Source organism: Mus musculus, chromosome 14, assembly GCF_000001635.26.
Source record: "Mus musculus strain C57BL/6J chromosome 14, GRCm38.p6 C57BL/6J".
Classification (NCBI taxonomy): domain Eukaryota; kingdom Metazoa; phylum Chordata; class Mammalia; order Rodentia; family Muridae; genus Mus; species Mus musculus.
This window is the reverse complement of record NC_000080.6, coordinates 19,804,746-19,824,792: the sequence shown is the minus strand read 5'-3', so window position 1 is coordinate 19,824,792 and position 20,047 is coordinate 19,804,746. Positions and strand designations below refer to the sequence as shown.

Below are 20,047 nucleotides of genomic sequence, written 5' to 3'. Positions count from 1 at the left end.
TGCATTATTGGAAGGGACGTGAGCAGTATTGAAATGATCGTATAACCTGATCTATCAATTGAAATAAAGGATCATTCACATTAGTAACCAGCGCCTCCTTTTTCTTGACCGGTGAAGAGACCCAGGCTGTAGCCTGAGGTACTTGGTACTTTTGCTCGCGTTGCCTGCTGTCATTCTGTAACTTTGCACTATAGCATTGCTTCAAATAAAACTATTTTGCTTTTGCATATTTGGATAAGAGGCCAAAAACCTGGAAGCATGCAACTTAGATCATAAGCACCGACAGCTTTGCTAAAAGATAAGAAGAAAGTTTTAAATGGGCGCTTTAGATTATCAGTCGCGTTACAGAGTGGGGAAAATACATCAGGAAAGGCAAGAAAGGATGAGAGAGAAGAGATGGCAGGACTTAGTGGCCCACTGAAGGTAGTGACTGAGAGGTTTGAGGAGAAGGAAACGCAGGTTCCCGGTTTCTGACTTCACTGTTTGGGGACAAACTGAAATATGGCATGGGGGTTGTATCTAATCTCCACATCACTCCAATTAGTCCGAAAGAATATCCTGCAGGGACCTTTCTTTTCGATCTTTGTATTACCAGCGTTCAAAGACGAGCAATTAATACGCTCAAGATATTAAACAGCAACTCTGAGCCAATAAGAGCTATAGCCGACTCGAGAAAGCGTACAGACATTTTTTTTTTTTTTTTTTTTTTGGTTTTGGTTTTGGGTTTTGGTTTTGCCTACTGTTGCAAGAAAAGGAGTTAGATCCACGAATCGCAGCTTCAGACCTGCTTTCGGTCCATTGTACAACTAGGAAGCTGACAATAAAGTTTATTTGAGCGTCGACGTGCACCGACGTGGCCCCGCCTCCTAAGCAGCAGCGATGATTGGCCAGCGCTTGCGGGCTGCGGGCGTTCCTAAGCCGCGATTGGCTCCGTCCGCCGTCCGTCGGAGCGTCGGTCACCGCCCCGCCCCTTCGCCGCGTCGCCGGTGCCTGCGCTGCCCGCCTCACCTCGCTTCTCCTGTCCCGGCGGAGGCCCGGGCGGCCAGCGCGAGCAGCGGGGACCATGTTCCGACGCAAGCTCACGGCCCTGGATTACCACAACCCCTCAGGCTTCAACTGCAAAGGTGGGTGGCGGCCGCGGGGTTCGGCGACGGCGCCTCCCCAGCCCGCCCGGACCCGGACCCAGACCCGGCAGCCGCTGCCCTGAGGCGCTCGGCAGGCTTCCCGGCCCCCGGGCGGCTCGGCGGGCACCTGCGGGGTAGGGGAGGGGACCGGGGATGCCCTTCGGGGCGCGCAGAAAGTTCGTGGCCGGCTGCCAGGGAAGTGGAACCGTTCAGAAAAAAAGATATTCCAGTCCTGCGGGCCAGTGGGAAACTGAGAGTGAGGCGGGGACCAGGGCCTCATTCCGCTGTGCAGGACGCACCGGTAGAAGCGGGGTGGCAGCGTTTGGTCTCCAGAAGCATATCAGGGTCAGTCCTGGTTTTTACTTGGCTTTTACTTGGCTCAAGATTGCTGGGTGGCGGTAGAGCCGAAATTGGGGGTTGAGACCTCAGTTTTCTGACGAGTAAAATGAGGATCTTTCCTGAGGGTTTTGGGTTTTGGTGTTTGGAGGGGTTGGATCTAAGGAAGCAGGTGCGTCCCGGTAACTGTACACTGTCCCCTAGCTTTCAGTTTTTAATATTTGTATTCAGGGTGCTTTAATCGTTTATTTCTAGTTTATTTTATTCTATTGGCTTGCTTCAAAGTTTTTACCTGCCCAATGCCCCTTAAACTCTAAAGGAACCAGAGTTCTAATAAAACATAGGAAACACTGTGCCCTGCATGTTTAATTCATTCAATACTCAAAACATCCCCACGAAGTAAGTCCCGTTTTCCTCATCTTGTATCTGAAGAATCTGAAGCTTAGAAAGTGTATCCGGTTTTCTGAGGCTCATCCAGAATTTGAGTCTATTGCAGTGAGCCAGGTATCTATGGCTCTGCAGTCTGAACTTTGAGCTCTTGCTGACTTCCCTCGGGGTCAGTTAATGTAGTGTTTGCAGGTTAGAAAGCCACCAAGGATCACAAAGGCTTTTAGTGACTTGATATATGATGTTTCGTTGCAGATGAAACAGAATTTAGAAACTTTATCGTTTGGCTTGAAGACCAGAAAATCAGACACTACAAGATTGAAGACAGAGGTAACTTGAGAAACATCCACAGCAGTGACTGGCCCAAGTTCTTTGAAAAGGTAATGAATCAGGAAGTAGAAGGAAGCACAGAGAACTTTTGTAAACGTTGTATGTTGAGTTGAAAATTCCTATGTTCTTTTAAGATATAATAGTGATCAGTGTGAGTAAAGCTAACTCCATGGATTCAAACTCTGTTGTTTTGATTTTTAAAGCAAATTATATTATCTCCAACCGAGCTGTCAGTATTTGGATTAAACATCATTTTCTAAATGTCACGGCATTCCTTAATAGGATTGTCTACATAATTTGTATGTATGTATGTATGTGTGTGTATGTGTTTATATGTATGTCGGGTATCCGCAGAGGCCAGAAGAGCACAGCACGTCTCTTGGAGCTTTAGTTACATTAGATACGAAAATGCAGCAATATACTTTTGAGTCCTTGTCTTAGTTACATTTCTATTCTGTGAAGAGATACCATGGCTAAAGCAGCTTCTAACAGAGAGCATTTACCCTGAGATTTCCCTACAGTTTCAGAGGGTGAATCAATGACCATCATGTGTGGAGTGTGGCACCAGGCAGGCAGAGCACCGGAGCCATAGCTGAGAACTCGCATCCTTATCTTCAAGGAGGACTCAGAGAGCTCACTGGGAATTGTGGGAAGGGAAAAGATGTGGGGTGGGCATGGCTTTTGAAACCTCGAAGCTCACCGTCAGTGACACACCTCCACCAGCAAGGCCACACCTCCTAATCCTTCCCAAACAGTTCCACCCACTGTGAACCAAACATTCAAATCTATGAGCCATGGGGGCCATTCTCATTCAAACTAGCACATACTCATTAAGAGCATCATTTCCATGCCTGAAACTTGAAACTGTCATGTTTATTCTTGTAGGTGAGGTACAGATGCCCCCTAAAAGCGCTCTGTGGATGATCTTGTGACTAGAATTGTTTCACATTGATTTATTTTAATTTTAGTAATATTCTTTCAGGAGTAATTGTTTCCAAACTCTATAAAAAAAAACCACATTATGTCATTACAGTGTCATCAACAAATGGGAATGACAGTGGCAGCTGTCTCTGTTCTGTTTGTATGTGTGTGTGTGTTTGTGTTTTGGTTTTTTGAGACAGGGTTTTTCTGTGTAGTCCTGGCTGTCCTGGCGCTCACTCTGTAGACCAGGCTGGCCTTGAACTCAGAAATCTGCCTGCCTCTGCCTCCGGAGTGCTGGGATTAAAGGCATGTGCCACCACCACTGCAGCTGTCTCTGTTCTTGTTCACAAGCCACATACCTGATAGGCCTCTCCCATAAATGTTTACCCATACCAAGGCCTAATGCTTCTTGCCACTGCAACTACTTGTAGTGGTTTATCTTTATTTACCCTTAAACTTTTTTTTCAGTTTTCAGTGGGCTTTTAAAGATCTTAAAATATAGTGCTAGTGTTTTCTGTTGGTTCACTTGTAAATGAAAAAGTATGCAGAGATTAGAGACACTTGCTTGTTTAAAAGATCCTGACAGATAGTAAAATAATCATAAATCGGGCTGGTGAGTTGGCTCAGCGGTTAAGAGTGCCGACTGCTCTTCCAAAGGTCCTGAGTTCAAATCCCAGCAACCACATGGTGGCTCACAGCCATCCATAACGAAATCTGATGCCCTCTTCTGGAGTGTCTGAAGACAGCTACAGTGTACTTACATAAAATAAATAAATATTTTTAAAAAATCATAAGTCACCCAAATACTATTAGAAATGTTGTTTAAGGTATCTTAGGAAACATCTATTTGGTAATTAATATAGATTTTAAGTTATTAACTTGCATTCAGTACTCACAAAGTGGCTTTTGATCGTGGCCAAATCTAATGAATGAGACTTGTTTGTTTCATTAAAGGAATAAAATTTTTGGTTAGAAAATGAATTTTTACTAAAACATATTAATTTATAAATTATCCCTGAAGTTTTCACTGAAAGGTTTTTTGTTAGGGTCAACTTTCAGCTCCCGAGAGACTGAAGGATCAGCTTATTTGCCTAAAGGACTTGGCTGTAGCTGACACACAAGTTCCATGGCTTGCTCTGTTATGCATTTGTATATGACATTTGCATATGAATGATAAAATTCCAGTAATTAATTGAATTGTCCTTCTTTTAAAAGTTGCACTTTTTATCTAATTGCCCTGTGCATTGGGACCTGGAGTCAAAGCTAAGGTTCTGGTCCCAGATCTAAGTGGTATGGCCAGTGTTAAGTATCAGATTTTTGTAGGTTGTAGTTTCGTTGTCTAAATGAGATTATTCTTGTATCTTGTCCTACCTGGGATCTCCAGTTACAAATATTTTAAAAAGGATTATTTTATTGTTTTCTTCTAAGCATTTTTTTTTCTGACCTGTATAATGACATCAAAGGTTTAATAATGATCGATGTGGTGGCGCACACTGAGATCCTGGCACCAGGAAGGTGGAGGGGAGAGAATCAGGAGTTCCAGGCCAGTCCTGGATATCTGGGATTCAAGGCAGGCCTGGAAGAAATTCTTAAAGCTCCAAACTGAGGCCTCTGTCGGTCTGCTGTTCTGTGTTCTGTGGCTCTATGATAATGAAATAGATTTTTTTTCCCCCTCTTTCCCTTCACAGTATCTCAAAGATGTTAACTGTCCTTTCAAGATTCAGGATCGGCAAGAAGCGATTGACTGGCTTCTTGGTTTAGCTGTTAGACTTGAATATGGAGATAACGGTATGTTTTGTGCAGGATATAGGGTGGGTGTTGGCTTATGGGGCTTCTTAAAAGATTTTTATTTTTAATTGTATATGTATTATATGCATTCCTACTGTATTCAGAAGCCAGGAAAGGATATCAGATCTGCGGGAGCTAGAGTTACAAATGTGAACTACCATGTGGGTACTGGGAATCTAATCTAGGTCCTTTGCCAGGGCTTTAACCGCTGAGACAGCACTCACTCCAGCTCATCTTTAGTTCACTGTTGTGGATAGTTTTTAGATGAGAAAGAAGGCGGTGGGAAGAGGTTTCTTATCTTGTATTTTGCTCTTGGTTTATTTTATTACAAAAAGTGGACCTGCTTTGTTTCTGATGCTTTCATTATTTTTTAGAATTTGGAAGTTGTTTTCTGAAAAAGGTTAATAGAATTCCTTAACAAAGGAACGTTACTTGGTTAATTTGCCAGCTTCCACTGCAACTAAGCCATTGACACTGCTGCCAACATCAGAGCCCTTGGGGTTTGGAGTATTGGTTGCAGCAGCTATTTCACAGGAGATAGAAACATACTGGTGTGTCTAGTGCCAGTGCACATTAAGACAGTGTAGGCCAATATGTATGTGTAGTGTTTAATCTTCCTCAGCTATGGACAGTCTTCTGTTATCTGAAGCGTTTGAAGTTGGTGCCAGTGGAAGAGGTGCCTCATTGCACTGCTTCCTTTCATCAGACACCTCAGCTTCAGGCTGAGCACCCCGCTTCACTTCCATCCTTGGGTTTGTGACTTTCCTTCACGGTGCCTGTCACTTTCAGGTCCTAGATGTGTGCTCTTGAAACCTGTCTGATATGTATAGCTTCTCTGCCCCACCCATCCCGTTACCATTAGTCTTTGTCTGAGTCTGCTGTGTCACCTGTGTTTCTGCTGCTGCCGCCCTGTAGGCTTCAGCTCTTGTCACCTTCTTCTAGTATAGGGCGGTGCCACCCCCTGTTCTCAGCTGCATGTCCTCTGGCTAACTTTCTGAACTATATTTTAGAATCTGATTCAAATTTTACTACTTTTTAAAAGTTTAGGTTGATAGAAAAATTGTAACAGTATAAGAGTGTTCTTATATCAAGATCTGGGGAGCCATTTTTGGCAGTAAGTTTATTCATTACTTTTAAAATATTTTTTTCAAGCTGGTCTTTCTAAAGACCAGCTCTAGTTGCATTTTCTAATCTAAAGCATTGTCACTTTCCCATTTTCATAAAAACACTCTCAGTTTTATTTGAAAGAACAAAGCAAGCAGCCCTGTGGTTTCTTTCCATGATGGAATATATGGGAATGTAGGCCTTGTGACCTCAGCCTTGCTCATGTTTGGGGCCTTTAGCGGGTTCTTTGTGTTTCCTGCTCTGGCTTGGTAGCAACTGTGTGGGAGGTTATTTGCAACAGAGTATCCTGGGATCCTGGACCCTAGGCTGATCTTCAGCTGCTCCCTGATGGATTCCTAGCCATCCTCCATGTCTTTTCTCATCACATTGGCTCCATTTTATACTTGGCTTCAGGGTTGTTTCCTGTATCCCAGCACAGTGCATTCTTAGCACATGCATTTGTTTCTCAAAGTTTCAATAAAAACTTGTGTAGTAAGTGGGGTATTTCTATATTGGGAAAAGGAAAGTTGAAAGATGAATGGTATAACAGGTATATTACAAATCTCAACTAGCCAGCATGCTTTGTTTAATCTTCAGTTTCAGCATTGCAGGGACAGGCACTAAGCTGATTAAGGTAGCAGTGCTGGCCTTAACCTGCAGGAGGCGCTGGTGTTCTTGCTATTAAACATCTTACATGTGTTGAAATCATTGAGAATTTTTGCTTGCTCTTCCATTACTTAAGAAAACTTTATTCATATGCCAATTAATGTTATTAAGATCTGATTCAAAGTTTACTACTTTTTAAAAATTTAGGTTGATAGAAAAATTATAACAGTACAAAGAGTTTTCTTATATCAAGATCTGAGGAGCCGTTTTTGGCAGTAAGTTTATTCATTACTTTTAAAATATTTTTCAAGTGAAAACAACATACCTTCAGAGTTTTAATCTCCATGACATCTTAAATCCGTGTACGATACGTTTTAAGATATTTTGATTTTTGTGTTGAAAGCAGTATTTTACCTATTGAAAAGATTTGGGAGGATTTGGTTTTAGTGTCTACCCAATACTTTTTTTTAAACTTATCTTTCTTTTATTTATTTATTTATTTATTTATTTATATTTTTAGAATTTGAGACAGGCTTTTGACAAGCTGCCCATTGTCCCTGGACTTAATTTGTAGCTCAGGCAGGTGTGTGACTTGTGGTTGTCCTGCTTGGCTTCTGTAACTGGGACCGTGCCCTGCTTCTGTTTAATTTCTAGGTACCTCATAGTTGTGCCCTGTCGTCCCTCCATCTGCCCCTCCCCCCTTTACCTGTTCTTCACTTCTTCAGTCCCAAACTTAAGAGGTCTAAAAGACTATATTTCCTAATCTTTTGGGAAGTAGAGGAGGAGGAGGGTCAAAGGTCAGGGCCAGCCTTTGGTGCATTAAAGCTTATCTCAGAAACATTACTGAGAAGACCCTTGTGTCCAGTGTACCAGTAAGGACTTAAACTTAATCAAAAAGTTACATTATTTTTTTTGAAATTTTAATTGTAGTGAAGTATAATAATTTTTGAGTGGATATCATAATCTGGCTAAATGACATTCAGTAAATAAGCAATATTTATCTTAATCTTAAGTTGTAGTTATTTTACCTTGTTGCTTGTTTTTTATAGCTGAAAAGTACAAGGACTTAGTACCTGATAACAGGAAAAATACTGACAACGCAGCTAAAAATGCAGAGCCACTGATCAACTTGGATGGTGAGTGTGGTGCGTACAGGTGGCAGCCCTGGTTTTGTAGCTGCTTTCCACTTGTATGCCCAAGTGCAAGCCCAACAGGAGTGCATAGCAGCCTCTCTCCTGTTTGAGACTCAGTTGCAGTGAGCTTTCCCTCTCTCCCCCATCCCCTCAACACAGAAATTTGAATGTTAAAAGCAATGGTGTTTATTTTTTTGCTTCAAGTAATTTGGATTTTGATTTCTTGCTCATTGTGACACTCATTGGTTACCTTCCTGGCAATATAATTTATTTTTTTAATCTAGTGACAAATGGTAAAATGTTTCATTATTACAAGTCCCACATGCCCTTTTAGCAATTTCCATTTAAAGCCTGAAGATTATGGAAATCACCTAGAGTATAGTGTGTTAAATAAGCTTTCCCCGACTGTTGCATTGGGACCTGCAGTAAGCTATTTTCAAGAGGGAATGAGCTTGCATACTCCAAAGCCTCTGTGACAGGAAGGCACATCTGGGGAATGCACCCATCGAGTGCATCTGTATTAAAATTAATAGCTTTGGGGAGAAACACTAAAAGGTGTCCATAGTTGGGCCTCGCAGACCGCTGCAGGGCAAGCTCACCGGGAGTTAGGTTAGTCATTTATGAAGTTCTCCATGTGGCTGGTGCAATTAGTAAGGAGGCTTCCCCTAGACTTGAACTTGCTTTATGTTGGTCCTAGAAAGTTGCTCCTTCTGTAAGCTCCTGTGTTCAGACAAGCAGTTATGATGTTTGTAGAGTTGGGTTTTGCTTATTCACTTTTAATCTTTTATAGTAAATAATCCTGATTTTAAGGCGGGTGTCATGGCTCTGGCTAACCTCCTTCAGATTCAGCGTCATGATGACTACTTGGTAATGCTTAAGGTAAGCTGCCCATTTTATTCTTGTCAGAGACTGCACATGGAGAAACACCTTCACTTTCCTATATGCTGTTTTTATTTACACTTATAATGGGCTGGTGAATAGAAATTCAGAAGAATGTGGGACCTAGAGCACATACATTATTATTTTATGTTTCACATTATCCAGCAGTAAGCTGATATCTGAGCATTAACTGCACACCTAAAATGTCACTCAATCCTATTAACAATCATGCTGAGAAATACTAACAAACCTGGGGCCTAGGGAGCTGGCTCTGCTGCTAAAGGGTTAAGCCTAAGGACCTGGGTTTGGAACTCAAAACCCCGTATCAAACCAAACACAGTGACAACTCCAACCCCAGTGCTGGGAGGGCAGATATCTGGATCTCCGGGCAAGCTGGCCAGCCAGCCTAGCCAAGACCATGTGAGGCACATCATATTCATCACTGCCCTCCTTTTGTTTTTGACAAATACCTAATTGAGCAGAGAAGGCTAATTTGAGAAAAGGTAGAGAACAACTGGGTAAACAGCAGTGCCAACCTTTAATCTCCACACCACTTGCGCACACACCTGTATGCACAGGTTTGCATGAACGTGTGTACACCTCACACCCAAAGAAGATGTTTTATCAGGAAACAGATCTAGAAGTTAATGAACATGCAAGACACAGTGATAGAGACGCCTGACTGCTCAGTCTGCGAGTTCAGTCTGTGTTAAGGGGGAATGCCAGATCCCTAATGGTGAATTTAGCTACTTTAGCAAACATATGCTCTCATCTTCAGCATCTTTCCTTTCTTGGAATATACCTCTATATCAAGGAACACAGCTCTCTGGAAGAACTTTTAATTTTGAGAAAGGAAAACATTTCATCAACTTTCTGCTGTGGATGTGCAGTGGGGTGGGGCAGGAGGATTCGGAGACTTAGATATGGCTGTTGCAGATCTCGAGTGAAGCTTACTATAAACTGCTTCATAATAAATTGAATAAACTTCCCTCTACCCAGAAGGGGTTATAATTTATCCTTCTTATTAGAATTGTATGGGTTATGTGAACAGTTTTAACAACAAAAGTAGTGTTCTTAGCTTAATAGAATATTCATGTTGAATCCAGATGGATCTTTCTCACCCAGGTTGGATGCCAAAGACATCAAGTTGTTGTTAGTAAAATCCAGCTGTTTCAAAGTTTTATTTTTTGCTCAATCTAGTATGGAAATATTTCCTAGGGACAGGCCCACATAAATTTCAATCATAAACTAAGGAAAACAGAGAATGCAGTATATTTGGGATAACTTTTACCAAACTTTGAAACTGAGGAGTACTTAAACTTACAGTAGCTATATCAGAAAGCTTTGTACAGTCCTAGGTCTAATAGATAATTATCCTGTTTGGCACTCAAGTAATTATGGTTCTATATGGAGGATATCTTAGGTTTGCCAGGCACAGAAGTGAGCATGTTAAGGCTCAGGGGTAGAGTGCTCTCTTTGTGTGCATTAGAGCTTGGGTCTAATCTCAGGGGCAGGGATGGACAATTGTGTATTAGTAATTTGGCAAAATAGTAAGTTTGGTCTTTATTGGGTTTCCTAGGCAATTCGAATTTTGGTTCAGGAACGTCTAACACAGGATGCAGTTGCTAAAGCAAATCAAACAAAAGAGGTACGTGTGTTTCTAAGATTCTAAGCCAGTTAATGGAAACTCCCTCTGGTATTGCATGCATTTAAACTTGTTATTTACACATTCTGGGCTGGGTATGATGGCACACACTTTTAATCCCAGTACTCTGGAGTCAGGCAGGCAGACCTCTTCAGTATAAAGCCAGTTGGTACACATATAGAGTTCCAGGACAGCCAGGACTACACAGAGAACTGCTCCCCTCCCCACACACCCCCCAACACACACACAAAAGATGCCCATTTTGTTGGAACAGGAGGAGAAAGGTTAGATGTGAATTGAACTTGATTCTTAAGTAAACTCAATATATTCAGTAACTGAAGTTCAGACAACTGGATGAACAGTGAATTTCATGTGTGACCACATTTCACACTCTAGAGAATCTACTAGTCCATTCTGTCTGTAAACTTGAGGCAAGTGCCAAGGGATTTAGCCTTGTGAAATGTGTTGGATCGTTGGCTACATGGTAGAGAAAGGCAGGGCACACTTATTCCTTTCATGTTAGATCTAGATCTCATACTCACACTTGGGATTCTTTGTAATTTATCTCCTTTTGCTCAGTATGTCATGGCTACCTCCCCGTGACGAATACTACTGGAATATTTTTTCTTTCTTTTTTTTTTTTTAAAGATTTATTTATTTATTATATGTAAGTACACTGTAGTTGTCTTCAGACACTCCAGAAGAGGGAGTCAGATCTCGTTACGGATGGTTGTGAGCCACCATGTGGTTGCTGGGATTTGAACTCTGGACCTTTGGAAGAGCAGTCGGGTGCTCTTACCCACTGAGCCATCTCACCAGCCCTACTGGAATATTTTTAACCATGCCATCAATATAGATAATCCTGAAAATGCCAGATGTGGAGATACCAGTATTTAATCCTAGTGCTAGGAGGCAGGAGGTCGAGAGAGAGGGGGGGGGGGGAGGGAGAGAGAGGAAAGAAGGAAGGAAGAAAGAGGGGGAAGGGAAAGGGAAAAAGAAGGAAGGAAAAATTGAATTTCCCCAAAGCCACAATGCTGGGAATGTTGTTGGGTAAGGAGGGACAGCTGCAGTTATCAATAATGGTCTCTTCTCACTGAGGATTATGGCCCCTCATTTTCTTCCCTCTCCCCCAAGTCCTCCAGTGCCCTTTGTCCTCTGACCCCTTTAGTAAGTCCAGTAGTGATGAAGAGCCGCTGATGCAGTATAGGCCCTCTGAAACACGCTCTGCTTTCTACTAAGGGTTCTCACTAGCTTAATTATGTATGAATTGGCCACTGGAAATTGGATCAAAGATCAGCTTATTTCACCCACACTACAGAACAAGCAGCAAATTGTTCTGCTATAATAGTCATTCATTTACCAAAATGATGTCTTTGGTTTGGAGGCCATGCTGACCAGTGCTGAGCCAGAGCTCTCTGCTTCTGTTTGCAAAGTAGAATCTAGCTTTTCATTGCTGCAGTTTATAACTTCATATTACTATTCTTTGTAGCCATTCCTGACTGTTTGAGGGATATGGTGGATTTCAGGGATAGCTGTTCCTTGGTGGTCTGTTGGCAGACAAAAAGAACCCCAGTCTGTGGTGCCAGGTGACATATAAAACCACTCAACTACCAGTCTGCTGGTGACTTTGTTCTCTGAACTTCAGGTCATCTAAGTTATTAGCTCAGTGAGAGAGCCAAGGTGGAGCATATTAGGTTAGGCAAGAACTTAGCAGTAGCTAATTACTGCTAATTTCAGCAGATAGCCCAGACTTCTGAAGAGTGTAGTTTGGTATTTTCATCCTTGACTAAAAGTAACTTCTATAATAAAATAACATGTAAATACTCTGGTAAACAAGCTGGCTGAAAAACTTCTATGTCTTAGATACGTTTGCATACTTTGTAGCTTCATTTGTAATCTGATTTGCACAGCACTTGCTTAGCTGCCAGCCCTTCTTCCTTAGCCACATTAAGTGCTTTTGCATGGGCCTGGTGTAAAAGGCTGGATGGGCTTTGATGTCTCTGGTACATTTGAAGAGAGCTCTTTCCTGGGTGGCTGGAGAGCTAGCTCATCACAAGGTAAATCATACTAGTCCTAACCAAACAGCCAAGTTTCAAATGAGCAAAGTGACCCTTAACTAAATGATCCTGTTTTGTTTTAAAGGGCTTACCTGTTGCTTTAGAGAAACATATTCTTGGCTTTGACACAGGCGGTAAGTATTTTCATGAAGTCAAGCTATTTTGAGGGACTTACTGAGGTGTAAGTGGGTGGCTGGAAGGCCAGAAATCATACATATAGATGCAATGTTCCTGTCTTGTGATAGATGCAGTTCTTAATGAAGCTGCTCAGATCCTGCGGTTGCTGCACATAGAAGAGCTCAGAGAGCTACAGACAAAAATTAATGAAGCCATAGTAGCCGTCCAGGCCATCATTGCTGATCCAAAGACAGACCACAGACTGGGAAAAGTTGGGAGATGAGCACATGAGGATGTCAGCTTCTCACCTGCCTAGTGATGGGAACCATTACACCAGCATGTGCTTGGAAATCAGATGTCACACTTTGAAGGGAGAACCCCAGGAGATTGACTATGTTCTAGAGATTTACCACCGCTGCTTTTTCTTTAATAAAGTTGGAGAAGTAAAAGGCTTGTTTGTTTTGCTCTGTTTTGAGTCCATGTATTCTGTTTCTACAATTATTGTGCACCCTTTATGGTTACATTCACTCCAACCCTTAACTTTGTCCTGGAGACAATATAGATATTTAGACCACAAGAAAGCTTTAAAATATTTTATTGGAATTATATAGAAAATTGAAGAACTGCTGCATCTTTGGTGTTTTACCCGGAGTACTTTTGAGGGATACTTCTGTAGAGGCACTTGGGGACTCTTTGTAGCACCTTAGTATAAATAAAGTCTGAGGACTTCGCTGGGCCAACCCCATGGTCCGTCTGTGGCGGGCCTCAGTGGGCTTCAGGAATCAGTTCTCATAGCCATCTGTTTGCTTTACTTTTCTTGGCCAGGTAGAATCCATGGCAAACAAAAATCAGATTTAGTGTCTTTGCTCTCATTGGTTCTATGTTGAATGAATTTGGCCTTTTAAATAACTGTTTACAAAAGTTGATTTAATAAGCAATGATTAAAATTCTATTTTAAACTTGTGATAACCTTTGTTTTTAAAAATACAGTAGTAAAGATTGAGGTATACATTTCACAAAATATACTTGAGTCTCACTGCACTGAAAATGCTCACTTGTGTGCCAAGAGCTCATAATGGCCAATTCCTTTTCCACTGTCTTTGCCTTCGTAGCAAATATTCTTAGGACAAGATTCTTGTAAACTTGAAATCCTCCTATACATTTAGTGTTCATTTTCTTCCTGTGAGGGGAGTGGACAGCAGTGTATCATTAGTTAAGGAACGCAGTGCTGACAGTTAGCACAGCCCCTCTCTACCCGCTGGTCCAAGGAAGCCTCATGATGCACTTTGATAGACTCACCTGTTGGACAGTACGGGTAGACTGCAGTGATCCCATAGAGATGAGACCGCTGCTCAGGGAGAAACTCATCAGTAAACTGGCCACTGTCCTTATTCACTGATATAACACCATCCCTAGGAAAAGAAGGAAGGAAGGATTCATGGATGGTCAGTCACAAGGTCAAGTTTCAGTAGATAACAGTTGGGCACTTTTCCATAATACATTAAAAAGCAATTCCACTAAATGTGTTTTGACTCAATTTGTCTATACCAATGATTCTGGATGTAGCCCCTCCACCAGTATCAGTTAGGTACTTACAGGAAATGCAAACGACTGTTCCTTCTCCCTGGCCATTCTCTAAGTCAAAACCCTAGAACAGCACACAGAATGTATTTATGTTCTGTGGCCATAGGAACTAGTGATTAAATCAGTTCCTAATTCTGGCTAGGCCCATGGGGTCTATTCAAGTACTACCATTAGGTCTTGTGAAACTGTAGGAATGGGGGAAAGGATTCAGGCGTGCACCTATGTTCTGTTTTGAAGCGTTCTTAGCGGGGAGTCAAATAGCATTTTTTAGTCTTTAAGGAAAACATTTATTATTATCTATAATTTGTTTTTCCAGCGATCACCCTGCCTCTGCCTTTCTAGTGCTGGGATTAAAGGCGTGCACCACCATGTCCTGCTTATTGATCTTTTTAAAAAGGAAAATTCAACTTAAAACTTTGTACTGCTTAAAACTCATTCTCTAAGAACATATTTAAATAAATGCTTCTTATTAATTACTACCAAATTTCTTCAGTTTAAATGCTGCTTGCAAGCAACACCCAATAAACCTGCGGGTGAAATGCAGGGATGATTTCAAGTCATAGCCCTGCAAGACCGATGTCTACTGACAGAGTCAACTGGGCTTCCAGCCAAAGCTGCTGACTGTCAGACAGCATGTTCTGCAGAACCCGTTGCCCCCAGGCTGCTGCGGGGGCTCACCTCCGCCAGTCCGTGTGGTAGAAGTGATCTGCATAGCTGACGATGCTGAAGGGGTAATTGAGGTGGTTTTGGATGACACGTCGTCCAGTTCCATCGGGTAGTGTACACTCCAGTTTTTTGGTTCCTTTTAAGACACCCAAGAAGGAAAATGAGTTCCCTTCATGCCCTGAGCAAACCACTGGTAAAAATGAGCTGCCAGGTCCTTCTCCAGGGAATAGAGGCAGAATTTCAACATGTGGCATTTTAAGCCCATTGCAGTCCACATTAGCATCTGTAAATCCTGGCCTACGATTCCTCTCCACCTGGTACAGCAGAACTCTAGTTTTGAGAATCAAACTTCAATCTTTTTTGTGGAAGAATCTAATATATTGAAATCTGGCAGTGTCTTTCCAAGGGGGGTCATTAAAGATAAGAATTTTTATAATTTTAAGTCTAAATTTCTAAGTTGAAAACATAACATCCAGATTGGCCAATATATATATTTATAAATTCTAGGTATAAGAAAAAGATAATGGTAGTGGTTATTTTTACATGGTAATCCTTTGAATTTTTGAAAAAAAAATCCTATAGAATTCAAGAATTTTCAAATTTCATATTTCTTATGAAGACTGAATTTCATATACCTTTTAAAAATGTAATATTCTGACGACTGGATTGTGAAAAACGCCCAGCTACATATTTTGTAAGTTTGAGAACTTCCTTTCTTTAGTAGAATGAGAGAGAGAGAGACACACACACACACACACACACACTCATACACAGTGTCTTTAAGGGTTTTCGGTAATGCAAAGCACACCACAGAATAGATAATCCTGGGGTTAAGCAAAGGCAATCCTGAGGGAGGACATCCTCTCTCAGCATTTGTCAAAGGATCGCAGCACACCAAGTGATAACAATGGCCCAGAAGGGAGACTAACCTCAGCTCAGCCAAGTGGCAGCAGCGGCCAGTACGTCAGACTTCAAAGTTTCCAGGTGTTCAGTGGGGTCAGGACAGACATGCTACACAGTGGGGTCAGGACAGACATGCTACACAGTGGGGTCAGGGGTCAGGACAGACATGCTACACAGTGGGGTCAGGGGTCAGGACAGACATGCTACACAGTGGGGTCAGGGGGCAGGACAGACATGCTACACAGTGGGGTCAGGGGGCAGGACAGACATGCTACACAGTGGGGTCAGGGGGCAGGACAGACACGCTACACAGTGGGGTCAGGGGGCAGGACAGACATGCTACACAGTGGGGTCAGGACAGACATGCTACACAGTGGGGTCAGGGGTCAGGACAGACATGCTACACAGTGGGGTCAGGGGTCAGGACAGACATGCTACACAGTGGGGTCAGGGGGCAGGACAGACATGCTACACAGTGGGGTCAGGGGGCAGGACAGACATGCTACACAGTGGGGTCAGGGGGCAGGACAGACACGCTACACAGTGGGGTCAGGGGGCAGGACAGACATGCTACACAGTGGGGTCAGGGTGCAGGACAGACACGCTACACAGTGGGGTCAGGGGGCAGGACAGACATGCTACACAGTGGGGTCAGGGGGCAGGACAGACATGCTACACAGTGGGGTCAGGGGGCAGGACAGACATGCTACACAGTGGGGTCAGGGGGCAGGACAGACATGCTACACAGTGGGGTCAGGAGGCAGGACAGACATGCTACACAGTGGGGTCAGGGGGCAGGACAGACATGCTACACAGTGGGGTCAGGGGTCAGGACAGACATGCTACACAGTGGGGTCAGGGGTCAGGACAGACATGCTACACAGTGGGGTCAGGGGTCAGGACAGACATGCTACACAGTCCAGCCTCCTCCCTAAGCCCCAGAAAATTTACTGTAAGAATCACTGTAAAAGGTTCTTTTAAAGCTTACAGATCTGGTATATTCTGTGCTGACTGAAATTTAAACGAAAGGATATAAAGATGGGCAGGATTTGGTTTGTAGTGCTGTTCCCATAGTGCTCACACTGCTAGCTGTAAGGGAAGCATACCTTTCTCCACATCCAGTATTACCTGCATCTGCCCAGCAGAGCAGTTTGGAGAAGGGGTCAAAGGTCAATCCATTGGGTAATCCAATATCTTTGTTGATCAGAATCCTTCTGTTTTCGCCATCTAAAGATGATGTTTCAATTTTAGGAGCTTCTCTATTCCAGTCTGTCCAGTACAAGTTGCTGTGGATAAATTTTAAGATTGTTATGAACAACTGTGCAGGGGTTGTGGCATATAGCTTAGTAGTAGGGCTCTTGTTTCGAATGTATAACCTTCAGCATCGCTCCCTGCCTCACACCCTGTGCATCAGCCACACTGGCCACCACTGGCTGATTGTCTCCTCCTGGTATTCTCGGCCTTAATTCCCTTGAATTTGGCTGAGTTTAGTGTCTTGCTCCTGGTGAATGGTACGGTAGAAGTCATAAAATCACTTTCACTATTTGTTTGTTTGTTTTGTTTTTTTAAATTGGCTTCTGTCCAGTGCCTTTTCTTGCTCCCCAGGGGAAGTTGGATTTTATACAGCAAGCTACCTCTTGCCCAATGGCCAACAATAGCCTGGGGCCTGCCAGCAGTCCACAAGAGTTTGGAAAGGGACCTTTCCAAGAAAGTCTGGATCATGCTGGCCTTGCCTGGCTAGTACCTTTGGCTGTCGCTTTTTGACATTACCTCACCCAGATACCTCACTCACAGTTAATAATGTTGCCTTAGGCTGCCATGGCTTTCTGACAATCGTAACTCTGTGGGAAGTCATTATCTATTAACTGTCTAGATCCTTGCCTCTCACAAACCCGATGCATTTGCCCAGAAACCCTTAATTTGTTGAAATCTTGAATTAGATCTTGGGCCTAGAATCCAAAGAAATGTATTTGTTAGAAAAAAATCTGTGGTAGAAGCTATGGGACCTGTTATAAGAAACTCAGTGGGATCAAGGGAGAGTTTCCTGGGACAACACTAAGTGTTGGAAGGGAAACTTAGCTATCCTACACCTGGCAATGACCTGGACAGACAGACTCTGACCTAACATACAAAATACTCAGAAAGTAGGATCTCATTAGTTGGAGATGAGTTATGCATATGGAAACAGGGTTACAGAGCAGAAACAGTGGCACTTCCATGAAAGCCATAGATATCTTTTGGTTGAACCACAGGGAGCCCTAGCAAGAGGGAGAGAAACAGTTTCCTCTGTGTGGCAGTCACTCCTTGTGGGTGGCAGTGAGAGCCAGAGAGCAGTTTCTACTTGTGGCAGGCCGAGAACCACACAGTGAGCAGTCTCCTTGGAGCTGCGAGGAGGGGCTCACATTACATGCATGCACACTGCTGTGACATTGTCCTCTAGACTCTAGATCTTGGAGCCTAATGACCGAACAAGGTGCCATTGTTCAGTCCCTGACCGGTCAGACTAAGTACCAGGGACCATCAAAGAGGAGCCTCAAGGGTTAATTAAGTCCCGCAGATAAGGAACCTTCCTGTGTAGAACTTTCAGGAAGAACCTTCACACCTTGAAGGGTTTCTCTGTAACTGTGTTTGTGGACGCTGCAGCTCAGTAATCCTGGGACCTCTGACCCAGGCCTGGATACCCCAGTTGACGGCCTTGGCACTGCCACAGAGAGAACATTTTTATCTTGACGTTGTACACTCTCCATCCAGAAAAAAACAGAAACAAAAAAAAACCCAAAAACCCTGCTGTGGTGTTTCTGCTCAGGGAACGGCTGAAGGAAACAACTCCCTCTGCAGACCCATCCTTTTCCAAGGCCCTGCCTAATGATCGTCTGACCCAGGCATCCTCTGGATTCTCCATGATGGGGTCTGGCTTCTCCGTGTGACACATCCCATCCCAGACTAACTAACATCTTTACTGAATGTCATCTTACTTCCGAATGCCTTGTACAATGCATGCAAGCTCAAAACAAAAAACAAAAAAAACCCCTGATTTTTGCCTACAAGAATGCTTGACACCCAGCAGCGGGTCTACATATCTGGTGAATTACTGTATTTGAGTTTTTATTCTGGTCTATCTAGACCTTCCCATGACATATATAAGAGCCAGGGTCTCCAAAACAGATCTGCATGAGAGACCAAAGAAAGCCAGCTAACCCTCGGATTGGATCCACAGTGATGGCTCGTGGATTCACCAGATCTGTGTGGAAGAGGACTTTCCGCTCGGAACCATCCAGTTCGGCCCGCTCTATCTTATCCAGGCCACTATCTGTCCAGTACATTGTTCTACGGAAGTGGTCGATGGCAAGTCCTTCCGGGCTTATCAAACCTGGAAATAAAAGTAAGACAGGAGCATTGGCTGGTGTAGAAGGCGAAATCAAGTTCCCCGTCTGCTGAGCAGCTTACAGAATCCAGAGCATAGAACAGAAAAGCCTTAAGCCCCAGGACGAAGGCTAACTTTTTAAACCATATCCAGTCTCTTCTGTGCTGGACCTTGCTGCCCTGATGGCACCTGGCATCCGTGGTGCTAGGGACAGGCAATCTAAACTGCCAGACCCTGCAGTCTCACTGCGAACCACTCTTGGAGTGGCAGTTCATTCATCCTATCCTAAACCACCTTTCTAAAGTCACCAGCAGAGAACTTAACCTTCCCTTTAGATGAGCGTGGGAGAAACTGGGACCAAACAGGCCAACGGAAGCAACACACAAGGTACCGCCAAGTATCCATGGGAGGAGCTGCTGACCTGAGGTAATGATGGTCTCGGGTTCGGCTCCTGCCTCCAAGCTGGCACGGCTGATGGTCCGACCAGCAACGTCTGTCCAGTAGACCATCCTCTCCCGGCAGTCATAGTCAATCCCCACAACTATGGAGCCCTTTGAGGACCAATGGTGACATCAGAAGGATTAGGATTCCTGAATCCCCAACCTTAAGTTCACGGCTACACAGCACTACTGTGAACAACCTGCGCTGTGGTGGTGCGGTGCTGGGGGAGCCTCCTCCCTCGGATCAGAGCCAGGCTCAGCCGTTTAACCTGCATGCTTTCATTTTCTCCAAAACGGCAGTCAGTAAGGCATTTATAAAGGGCCCCACTGACTACCTCCAGACAGCAAGCTCCTCCAGTACTGTTAGCACTGGCTGTGAACACGGTCACTTCATGAGAAAAACCAGCCCTTTCCCTGATGAGAGGAGCATCCCGCTAGGTAAGCCCTTAATATTTAATGGTGCAAAAGATGAACGCTTCTAAGTGTTCCTGGCACTTTCTTAAAGACCCTTTCTAAAATCTGCTAACACATGCCAACAAGATTTCCCTACTGGGTGAACAGAATGAAATCCTCCCCAGCCCAAGGTGTAGCCACCCCTGCCTCTTAATATAAGCAATTAGTTGTGCAGTATACAAGAGAGCCTGTGATTTAACAATTTGGGAG

The 20,047-nt window shown here is 43.5% G+C and overlaps 2 protein-coding genes across 2 annotated transcripts in view; one reads left to right on the top strand and one right to left on the bottom strand.

Annotated features, from left to right (window-relative positions):
• Positions 1 to 969: 969 nt before the first annotated feature.
• On the top strand, positions 970 to 13,391 carry Rtraf (RNA transcription, translation and transport factor). Its single transcript, NM_026528.3, has 8 exons — positions 970 to 1,124; positions 2,103 to 2,227; positions 4,787 to 4,886; positions 7,646 to 7,732; positions 8,520 to 8,608; positions 10,188 to 10,256; positions 12,396 to 12,444; positions 12,556 to 13,391. The coding sequence occupies exons 1-8, from the start codon at positions 1,064 to 1,066 to the stop codon at positions 12,708 to 12,710; spliced, it is 735 nt and encodes a 244-aa protein (NP_080804.1). The 5' UTR covers positions 970 to 1,063; the 3' UTR covers positions 12,711 to 13,391.
• Nid2 (nidogen 2) overlaps positions 13,006 to 20,047 on the bottom strand; it is a 60,531-nt gene continuing 53,489 nt past the window's right edge. Inside the window, exons 16-21 of the mRNA NM_008695.2 lie at positions 19,366 to 19,495; positions 18,779 to 18,950; positions 16,709 to 16,866; positions 14,690 to 14,813; positions 13,727 to 13,839; positions 13,006 to 13,607 (exon numbers count right to left, since the gene is read on the bottom strand). Of these exons, the coding sequence (NP_032721.2) occupies positions 13,597 to 13,607; positions 13,727 to 13,839; positions 14,690 to 14,813; positions 16,709 to 16,866; positions 18,779 to 18,950; positions 19,366 to 19,495 (708 nt within the window). The 3' untranslated portion in view covers positions 13,006 to 13,596. The remainder of the gene's footprint in view (positions 13,608 to 13,726; positions 13,840 to 14,689; positions 14,814 to 16,708; positions 16,867 to 18,778; positions 18,951 to 19,365; positions 19,496 to 20,047) is intronic.

Coding starts and splice junctions, on each gene's coding strand:
- Rtraf (NM_026528.3), top strand. CDS start 1,064: ATGTTCCGACGCAAGCTCACGGCCCTGGATTACCACAACCCCTCAGGC. Junction 2,228..4,786: donor GGCCCAAGTTCTTTGAAAAG/GTAATGAATCAG, acceptor TTCCCTTCACAG/TATCTCAAAGATGTTAACTG. Junction 7,733..8,519: donor GCCACTGATCAACTTGGATG/GTGAGTGTGGTG, acceptor AATCTTTTATAG/TAAATAATCCTGATTTTAAG.